This window comes from Capsicum annuum, chromosome 4, assembly GCF_002878395.1.
Source record: "Capsicum annuum cultivar UCD-10X-F1 chromosome 4, UCD10Xv1.1, whole genome shotgun sequence".
Taxonomy (NCBI): domain Eukaryota; kingdom Viridiplantae; phylum Streptophyta; class Magnoliopsida; order Solanales; family Solanaceae; genus Capsicum; species Capsicum annuum.
In genome coordinates, this window is record NC_061114.1 from 210,403,887 (window position 1) to 210,415,482 (window position 11,596).

At 33.4% G+C, this 11,596-nt stretch overlaps 1 protein-coding gene across 1 annotated transcript; it reads left to right on the top strand.

Annotated features, from left to right (window-relative positions):
• Positions 1-805: 805 nt before the first annotated feature.
• Positions 806-1,624, top strand: LOC124898061. Its single transcript, XM_047411683.1, has 2 exons — positions 806-1,106; positions 1,362-1,624. Exons 1-2 carry the CDS (start codon positions 806-808, stop codon positions 1,622-1,624), a joined length of 564 nt encoding a protein of 187 aa, XP_047267639.1.
• The last annotated feature ends 9,972 nt before the right edge of the window (positions 1,625-11,596 follow it).

Here is an 11,596-nt window from a genome sequence, read left to right on the forward strand (position 1 = left end):
TGACAACATACATCATGGAGAAGATCTAACCAAGGACACGGCCATACAGAAACAATTGGAGGAAGAAAAGGTAGATCCGGTGCATGACATTTATAGAAGGGACAATCAATCTCAAGGGACTTCAATTTCACAAATAAATAAAAAGCAAGGGAGTAGTAACACAGTAGCAACCAAGAGTGGAAGTTCAAAAGCAAAGGAGATAGAATCACTAAAAATACTTCGAAGGCCACAACAAACACCAATTAATGATCAGCAAAAGGACATGCAACATACCTCTGAAAGCAGGAATAGTGCAGTTGGGCAGAACGAAAATAAAGTACCGAAACTACAAGAGCTTATGGAAGAAAGTAAGGAACAAATAATAACAAGAAGAGAGGCTGAAAAAAGATGATTGTATAGAGAGTAATATTAAGCAAATCAGTCATGCTAGTGATCTTTCCCCATGAAAAATTGACTGTTTGAAGAACGGAACATAAAAAGGAAAATCAACACTACCTCTTCAGGTCAGAACAAGGAGCAAAGACAAGGATTTCAAAAGTAATCAATGATAGGTAAAGCGTTATTCTGGAATATAAGATCTATTAACACTCAAAAATCATTTAAGAGATTAATAGAACTTAACAGATGAAATAATTACTCTTTCATTGCGTTAATGAAACCTTTCCGAGGACCACATGAAATAGATCATTATAGAATAAGGTTGATATTCACAAATGCAGTAGCCAATTCTTTGTCTAAAATTTAGATCTTTTGGAAGGAAGATTGAAGCAGTCAAATAATACTTGATACGATTAAGCAAATTACAATGAAGTTTATTAAAGAAAATAAGGAGTGTATCATTACTACAATCTATGTGAGATGTAGTGCTTTGGAGAGATTAGAATTATGGGAGGAATTGAAGTATATTGCGGACAATCATCAAGTACTATGGATTATAGGGGGTGATTTCAATGTTATACTTGCATCTGATGAGAAATGGGGAGGATTGACTTTCACTCAGAATGAAGCTACGAATTTTGACAGTTGCATCAATAACTGTGCATTGAATGATGTTAATTACTATGGCAGCAGATATACTTGGTGGAATGAAAGAATTAAGGAGGAATGTATTTTTAAAAGAATTGATAGGGTACTGGTGAATCAAGTTTTTTTTTTTATTTATATTTCCCTTTCTACTGAAGTACATCATCTAATTAGACAGGGTTCGGATCATGCCCCTCTGCATGTAGTGTGTAATACTAAAGATAAACATATCATTAAACCATTTAGGTTTTTGAACTTCTGGCCAAAGTATGCTAACTATAAGGAGATTGTGAAGCAAAATTGAAAGGTTTATTTTGTGGGTAATCCATTTATTGAAGTTCATGCAAAAATAAAAAGAGTCAAAAAAGTTTTATCAGAATGGAGCAGATTAACCTTTGGCAATATTTTCCAAAATATTGCCACGCTGGAGGATGTCATAAAGGTTAAAAAGGTGCAATTTGAAATTCAACCTTTAGCAGATAATCGTACACATATTCATAAGACGAAAGTGGAATTAAAAAGATGGATGGAGATTGAAGAGGATTTCTGGAAACAAAAAGCTGGGATGAGATGGTTTTCAGAAGGGGACAAAAACTCTTAAGTTTTTTATTTCTTATATGAAAGGGAGAAGAAAAAAATTTATATTACAAAAACTAAAGATAAACATGACAACATGATCCATGAGAATCAATTAATGGAAGAAGAAGCAGTGGAGTTTTTCAAAGAACAATTTACTGAAGAAAGGTGGATCCGGTATTGGGATGCATAAAAAAATATTCCTAAACTGATTAACCAGGAACAAAATGAGAAGATGATAGTGCTGCCAGAAATAGAAGAGGTTAAAAATGTTGTATTCCAGCTTAATGGAGATAGTGCATGCGAACCGGATGGTTTTTCAGGGGTCTTCTTTCAAACTTATTGGGACATTATTGGAGAAGATATCACCAAATTGGTTAGGGCATTTTTCTGTGGATACGAACTTCCCAAATTCATTACTCACACCAATTGGTGCTTCTACCAAAAAAGAAAGTAGTAATGGATTTCTCAGATCTTAGACCAATTATTTTAAGTACATTTACCAACAAAATTATATCCAGAGTGTTACATGAAACAATTGTCATTGTCCTACCTTCTATCATATCTCATAATCAGGCTAGCTTTGTGAGAGGGAGAAGTATTATGAAAAACATATTGCTAGCATAGAAAATCATTTGAGATATCAATATCAGGAACAAAAACATCCATGTGGTCGTCAAACTAGATATGACTAAAGCATATGATAGGGTATCTTGGATATTTCTTACAAGGGTGTTAAGAAAGTTTGGTTTCTCATATGTGATCATTGATGTGGTTTGGAGACTACTTTCAAAAAATTGGTACTCAGTAATGGACATTTCCATGATTTCTTTCAATCCTCAATGGGCGTCAAACAAGGTGACCCACTGCCACCTACTTTTTTTATTATTTTGGCAGAAGTGTTATCTAGAGGGCTTAACAGACTATTACTGGATGATCAGTTCAAAGGATATGGGTTACTAAAGTGGAGTCCTCAAATTAATCACTTTCCTATGCGGATGACACAATCCTATTTTGTTTAGGTGATAGATCATCCATTAGGAAAATGATGTTGGTTCTCAAGGATTATAAGAATGTCTCGGGACAACTCATCAATAAAAGAAAAAGTTTTTTCTATCTTCACAACAAGACCCTATTGATTGTGGCTATAAGATTAAGAAGAGTAACAGGAATAAGACAAGAAAACTTTCCTTTTACTTACTTGGGGTGTCCAGTTTTCTGTGGACGGAAAAACAAGAATCATTATGAAGATCTCATAAGAAAAGTGTCAAAAGAATTCTAATGTGGCAGAATAAGCTTCTTTCTTTTGGAGGTAGATACGTGCTAATCAATCATGTTCTACAATCAATGCCGGTCTACACTTTGGTAGCTATGAATCCACCTAAAAGAGTGATTGATTAATTGTATCAAATCATTGCAAAGTTCTTGTGGGGAAGTTTGGAAGGAGTGAGAAAAGACATTGGGTTGTTTGGGGAGACATGTGTTATCCTAAAGAAAAGAGTGGACTCGGATTTAGATCATTGCATGATGTTTCTAAAGCATTATTTGCTAAATTATGGTGAAAGTTCAGGGTTTCAACCAATTCTCTATGGGCATCTTTTATGAGCAATAAGTACTGTAAAAAGCTTCATCCTGTTATTATGAGAAATTTTAGATCTTCTCATGTTTGGAAAAAATTGATGGAGTTAAGAGAAGAAGTTGAACATGATATATGATGGCAGCTCAAGAATGGAAAATCCAGCTTCTGGTTCGATAACTGGACAAAACTGGAGGGGTACTTTATTATGTGGTGGAGTAGAATGAAGGAGAAGAAGAGATTGAGGTGAAAAATTCATACAGAATGGGAAATGGAATGAAGAAAAACTTAGGAGATACCTTCTAGAGGAGGTAATTAAGCATATAGTTGAAAGTATAAAACCTCCAGAAGGAAGGGAGGACAATGAAAAAGCTTGGTGGATGGGTAATTCAAAAGGGGTATTCACGGTTAGCTTAGTTTTTCACATTTTGAGACAAAAAAGAGGAAAATAAGCTGGATGAAAAAGATTTGGATCAAGGAGATTCCTTTTAAGATTGTCTTCTTTATTTGGAGAGTATGGAAACAAAGAATATCAACTGAAGACAATCTTAAAAGAATGCGCATTCAAATGGCTTTAAAATATCAATGTTATGAGGCTGGATATCAAGAAACCATGGTCCATTTACTACTAACAGCTCCCATAGCTCAACAGCTGTGGAAGCAGTTTGCTCTTTGTGTAGGTATTAGCATGGATGGTCTCACTCTTCACCAAATAATACACAGATGGTGAAATCATGAAGGCGGCCCGAAAAAAGAAATCATTATTCAGGCTATTCCATCAATGCTGATATGAGAACTATGAAAGAGAAGAAACGCAAGAAGACATGGCAAGGATGTCTCCTTAAACATGATGAAACAACAACTTCAGAGGAATGTATTTTATCTTGTTCAAGTTAGATATCCATGGATCAAAGGCGTACCACATCACTGTCAAGGAATTCTAGAAATATTGCAGGCTTATAAACCTCAACTTTACTATCTCATAGTGAAATAGAACAAGCCAGATATAGGGTGGTTAAAGTGCAACGCGGATGGGGAGAGCAAAGAAAACCCAGTTTGAGCTCTTATGTATTTTATATTAGAGATGATGAGGGTGATATGATATACACAGAGGCTCAAGCAGTGGGTATTACAACAAACATGGAAGAAGAAGCTACGATAATTTTGAGAGCTATTACCTACTGTCTAAGTCAAAATTGAAGGCATATTCAATTAGAGACAGACTCTCTTAGCATTAAAAAAATGATCAAGGGAGGGTGGAAGATTCCATGGATGCTAACAGAAATTATTGAGGAGATCAGAAGTTGAAGTATGCAGTTAAATATGCACATAAGTCACACATATAGAGAAGCTAATCAGCTGGCGGATTACATGGCAAACTTAGCTATTGAACATGATTAAATGGTGCAGTTTAATGAGTTCAATCAGCTACCAAGTCAAGCAAAGAAGGTCATTAACATGGATAAGCAGCAAATACCAGTATTAAGAGTGCAAACAAGAAAGATAAGCATCATACATAACCAGGCATGGGGAGGGAATTAACATGGTTCACAGAGGCTCACGGCTATTACATTTACAATAAAGTTTGTGGTCGCTACAAGGGCAAAATAAATGTGAGAATGTTAACTAGTTTAAGCTATACCATCCAACAAAAAGGTTCACCAACAAAAATCAAGAGCAGAGGAACGGGTTCAGCAACAAGGCACTTGTTCTTGACTAGGAGAGCTGAAACTTACACGGATCTACAAAGTTGAGACACAATGTTCTAGCTCTCAGTCAAGATTCTTCGTAACTCATAGACATCCACCGGGACACACAGTTATAAGGGATAAAATCAGTAACATGATATGAAAAATGAAAGAGAAGAGCAAACAGAGATTGTTCTTGCTTCTGCAAGCTGAGCAAGAACATACACCACAACAACGGGTGAAGAAAATTCATCACCCATAAAGAAAGAAGTTGGAATTAAAGGTTAAAGCAGGTGGATATCAACATCAAGGCAGAAATAGAAGAGGAGATTCAAATGTTATCTATTTTTTAGGAAACCATAAAGTCCTCTTATTTATAAAGACCCAATTTGGCAATTGGGTCAGGTTGGGTCATCAGATTTTATTTGTTTTGTTATTGAGATGTATGAATTTGTTTGGTGATTTGCAATAAAAAGGACTCCAAGTCCAATATTAATTAAAAAAAGATGCTTTAGGAATCAATGTGACAGTTGGAAAACTGATGACTTTATACATCTTTCTAGTTTTGAAGAAATTAAGAACAACTTCAATAATGTCATTGCCTATCACTAACCAAGACCTTTTAAAAAATAGAGCATTAAAACCATCACACGTAGGAACTTTGAGATCATTTATTCCCTTTAGAGAAATCAATACTTCATCTTTAATAACAGGGCTATAAGCTTCATTTATTGACTCCTATCAAGTCAATTTTCATTTTTCATCATAATTAGATTGGCTGTTGCAATTTACGAGGCAATATTTCCTAGGAAATTTTTATAAAATTGTATAATTTCATCTTTAATATCATCAGGCTTGTATAAAAAGTCACCATGTCCATTGATCAATCTGCTAATGCTATTGTGAGCCCATCTACTTTTTTATATAAGCATAAGAATAAATAAAGTTTGAGTCACCTAAGCTTAGCCATTGGACTATAAATTTCTGTTTCAGAATGCTCTCATTTATATTGAGCCACTTCTCCCGTCGGACTCTCAATTTTTATCATGATCAGCCAATCTTGTATATTTTAGATGGTCTCTGATTTGGTCCTAGACTTGAGCTATTTTGTTTTTCAGATCTTTAACCTTTTTCTCTACTTTCTTGTAGTCAGTTGTGTTTAGATTCTTTATTCCATCTTAACATGTTTTAATTTTTCCAGACCCCCCCCCCCCAATCATATTACCCTCAGTGTTTACTTGTCAAAAGGTTTCTACAATCTTCTAGAAATCACAATAGTCACAAAGCAGTTGTAGAATCTGAATGGGGTATGGGGTTTATGTGTACTATCATCTAAAATGATCTGCAGTAGAGAAGAAAATAATTTGGGCATCCATGGTCTAATATGCACACATCTAGGCCTAGATATTGCAAAAACCACTCAGCATTACCCAACACCCAATCAATCTTGCTAATAGTATGTCCATTACTCCATGTAAACCATCTTCCACGGACTTGTATTTCAGCAGAGACAGTTCGATCATATAGTCATTGGAGTCCCTAATTTCAACATCATGTATCGGTGAACCACCCTTTCTGTCATCAATGTTCAACTATTAAAATTTTCCATAGAAACCCACGATCCTCGTTGTGCAGAGTTGATAGATCTGAGTTCGGGCTGCAAAGCAAGCTCTATATTATGTAACCCATACACTAAAGTTAAGCTAAACTCACATCCAAATATTGGTATCATCACATCACCATGGATACACTGTACATAGGTGCTTCTCAAAGTGAAATCGAGCATGTTTGAATTCTATAGAAGTAAAATTCTTTCTTTGTCACTATAGTTGAAGTTATGGTACCAACTTTATCCTTTGTTATCTTTGAAACAACTTTTCTAATTTTCTGCCCCTATAGTTTATTTAGTATTGCAATTAAAGCTATTTTATTCTTCGGTATAAATACCTTAAGCTCATGTTGCTTAGAACTTTTAGTTAAACCTCTTAAATTTAAGTAACTAAGCGCATTAGATTGATTGGGAAGGACCCGCACTCATATCATCCCTATTCTTTTGCTCCATATTAGTATCCAGACTATCACTCTCTAGTTGTTATTTATAGATACCTAATAAAGGTGCGAATTCGTTAATAGTCTGTATACTTCTACTTGTATTGACTGGACCACAATTGTCGGCTGCTTTATTTAAAATTGTTATCCATTTATCATGTTTATTATCCATTTGTGAGGTTCCTGATGCAATAGTCATTTGTGCAATACCCTTACCTTTTATCATGGATTTATCTCCATCTTGAACTTTGTATTATCATCAACCTTCGTTGCTCATGTCTGTTTGATAAGGCCAATGGGTTTTGAAGGATTTTTCCCCCCTTGTGTGTGCCCTTTTGTGGTCTACAAGTGCCCTGTTATTCGACATGAGGGAAATAATTAGGTACCCAATCGTATTTCATAAATTGTTAAAAAATTCTACCATTTGGATCGAGAACCTTGATGATTGTCGGCAGTTTCTTTATAACATCCATCTCAACCAAAATTTTTTAGTATAAGAAACCCTCTTAATAGCAGTAGTGCACTCATCTGCATATAGAGGCACTCCTAGACCATTTCCAATCCCACTAAGGAACTCCATACCCCAACAACTTAGAGGCAGATTAGAAAAACAAACCTATCACGAGACTGTTTGGAGTACCTCAGTTTTGAAATCAAAATCAATTGACTATAGCTTCAATATAATTATTTCTAACAATATACGACCCTGAATACAACATTTCGTCCCTATCATGGAGTTGAATCTCACCATAAAATATCCATCATTGTGATAGAAGACTTTGGGCTTAGAAGCAAAGTTCTAATGAACAACAATAAGTCTCTCAACTGCCCTAATACTTGGAGAATGCCCCACTATATATATTTATCAGTGCTTATCTCTACTTTGTATTCTCCTTTTCAGTTTCATCCTTATTAAGTTCAATGATCTTCTCACCATCTTTAAATATAGGCTCCATAAAATTTAAATTCATACCCTTTATCGCTAGTTTGATGCCATTAAACAAAGTTGTCCACTGTTTTAAATCAGTTGGCTGATTCATCACCAATTTTCATTTAGCAGATGTACCTACATTTGTTCTTGTGTACTCCAGATCTGCTTCTTTTCGTCCTTGGGCTTGTGGGATATTCATTGAAGCGTCTTGTTGTTGTTTAGGATGTTTGGGAGTAGGTTGTACTACTGGTTCATTGAATATTAAGCTAAGGCACAACCGCGGAGTCACGATGATGGCTTGGGCTTAAGAACTCAACTGCAGTTGAGCGCCTATTTGTTCACCATTTCCTGTTTCCCACCTGATTAGGGGTCTGATCTCGATTGAAGTCCAATAATGGTCATTCTTTAGAGTTGGGTTCCTCTAAATTCGTAAAAACTTCTCGATTTCCTTCACGATTGTTATATTGTCGAGTGTCTTCTGTAATTTATTTGAGTTTTTGCCTTGTGAGTCCTCCCTCTTGGCATCTCTGACCAAGGCGTACAATAACACTATCGTGCGCCTAAAGAGAGAGGTATAAATATTTAATAATCTGAATGTTTAACTGCAATTTATTAGCAAAATTAAAGGCAACGGGGTATTCAACCTTTTTTTTATTAAATATACGATCCCCGCGATTATTTTAAATTTCAATCAAGAAATTACACTTTATCAATAAAATATTATTATAGCAAAATTACTTCATTTTCAAAATTAAATTCAAAACTTTTCATTAAGGATCTTACGACTACATTCAACTTTGATTGCATATGTACCCAAACCTTGGAAAAGGACCATTAAAGAATGTAACGTGAACCATCTACCTTGCAAATATCTATGAGGGGGGATTCCATTTAAGCAAAAATGTAGGAACCGCGTGGAGTGGACCGGGGTCACAAACAAAGTTGCGCCGTCCATGCCCATCCACCCCCACTTAATTCGCCTATAATGCCGTGGACCTTTCCACCTGACCCCTCTCCACTTTTCCTAATTTAATTATCTACGTGGATGCATTATATGCCATCACCATCAATATATTTTACAAGGCTAAGTTAGTGCTGCTCACAAAATTAAAGATTAACTTTATAACTAGGGACTAATTGTTTTTTATCATTATATTTAAATTTAAAGATATATTAAAAAAATTATGATTAAAGTATTTTTTAAAGTTTAAATATACATTTACTTCATTTGTTCATTTTTACTTGTCACTATTTTCATAATTCAATTTTTATTTTTACTTGTCACTTTTAAGATATATAAAAAAAAAAACATATAATTTTTTTTTATTTTATTTTTACCATTAATTGCATAGTATTCAATCCTTTTTCAAGAATATATTACTCCAAACATCAATTAACAGAGATAATATAATAAAATAATTATATTAATAATTATTTTATTAATAAATTTATCATATCAAAAAGTAACACATAAAATCAAATTACAAAAGTATTTATAAACAAAATCATAAAAGAGCACTTATAACAAAAGAACAAAATGGAGAAAGAATGTTATATATAGATGCTAGCGCGTAAAAGGGGTTCTTATAAATGTGATGCACCTCAATTACTCGCTATTTTTCATTAATATAAATACCACATAAATTTATCCATTAAAATTTAAGTGAATAGAAAAAAATTACTTAGTATATGAGATTTTTTTATTTTTTTTATCTATATCTCAATTCATTTCACGTGATATTTGTTATCTTCCATCAATATATATAAGTATCAAATATCTTTTTCCATTGAAGCTCAAACAAATAGGAAGAAATTGTTATTTTACGAGTACAAAAGCTGTATGTTTCAATACAAACTTCAACACTACGTTCAAGAATATCTTTCAAGAAAACAATGAAGTTCAACATCTTCAAACACAAGTTCAAATGAGCTATAAAATGAAGTGTTTATCAACTTTTTAGAAATAAAGATGAAACAGAAATATTAAAACCAAGTCCACCGATTTCACGGTGTGTCCTTAAGGAATTTATTTTTCTCAAATATCCGGGGTTGTGGAATCTTTTCACACAGGATAAAATAGCTTTTTTTTTCTGAAAGTGGCGGTACTTCAGACTTTCAGAAACTTCGAACGCACTCAACGATTTGATGATCACAAAAGAGTTTTTAAGAAGAAGAATTTTTTCGGTTCTAAACTTCGTGTCTGTACCTGAGGAGAAGTTCAGGCATTTATAGTCATTAAGTATCCCTTCGGAAAAGAAACAATGGTTCATGACAAGAGACATCATTTCAGAGCATTCACGTCACTTGCGCTCAGTCTACACTGGAACTGTGCCTTCAAATAAATTTTGTCTAATTATTTGCTAAAGCCGAGCAAACAACGACACTATCTGCATAAAAGAAAGAGTGCTTCTTAATAAAAAACACAATAAAATTTCTTTCTTCAACCTATTTGCAAGAACTTGACTTTGTTAAGTGATATTTCACTTTCTCTCCAAATTATTCCCTCCATTTTCTCATCCACACATGTAACTTACAACCCAACAGAAATCACCTCATACGTGAATCTGCTTTTTTTAGTAAAGTTATGTACCATCATTTAACATAAATTTCATGCATGAATAGGCACGTTTCAGGGCTACTAACCTACCCATGTCTTTCTTCATCCCCTTTGATTTCTTTAGTATTGCTCCAAGCCTCCAACGTTGGTGGCACATAAATATGATTTAGTTTGATCACTAAATTGTTCTTTAACAATTAAACAAAATTTAAGGTCACCCTATCTGAATTTTGTTATTATAAAAATGGTACAATTCCATTTGAAGATTCTCCTTCAATTAAACTTGTTAGAAAATAATTTTTACATAAAAGTATCTACATTACGCATATAGAATTCACAGTAATATTTACATCAACCGAGGACGTCATGTGCTTATACATAAACTTTTAATAATCTAACATACTTAATAAACATTCTCTAACTCATATAAATTACTTAACAACAATAAATTTATATTACTTGATATAAACATGCACTAAATACAAATAATATTTTAGTATGAAAGTATTGATAATCATTGAGGGTGAGGAATGGTGCAGGCAAGATCTTCACCAGCAAACAAAAGTTTTGTTCCATGCCCCCGATATCCCCCCTGAATAAATTAAAATTTCTTTTGAAACTTCACTAATACTGTTGTAGAAAGATAAGAGGTATCTTCTTTTTCTTTTTTTTTTTTTCAATTCAATCTCAAACATTCAAACTTTAGAATCAGATTTCTAGGATAACTTTTAGGAACCTACAAAACGAATAGGAATTTCAAATTGCAAGGACATGATTGGATTGCCATTTGCCACTTACAAAAGTAGGTGTTTGGCTATATATTCTAATATTTTATTTTAAATTTATGGAGTCGAAGTTGAAATTGAAAATGAAAATGTATTTGTTTATATTCTTACAAATAATATTTAAAATTGCATTCATGTTTGGATATGTAATTAAATACAACATCCAAAGTAAAAAATGAATAGTCGAAATTAACAACGGAGATGTATTTATTTATATTTTTGCAAATAATATCTAAAATTACAATCATGCTTGGATAGGTAACTAAACACAACATCCAAAGCGAAAACTGAATTGAAAAACACATTATTAGTTATTTTTAAAATTTGAAATACAATTTTAAGTTCATGTCCGGGGATATATATATATATGATATTTTGACATGAATTCTCATTTTTGTTATTTCTTTTTTT

Bases quoted from the DNA above. Each gene is read 5' to 3' on its own strand.
- LOC124898061 (XM_047411683.1), top strand. From the start codon at position 806: ATGAAGTTTATTAAAGAAAATAAGGAGTGTATCATTACTACAATCTAT. The intron at 1,107-1,361 runs GTATTTTTAAAA...CATTTATTGAAG, and splicing joins TGAAAGAATTAAGGAGGAAT to TTCATGCAAAAATAAAAAGA.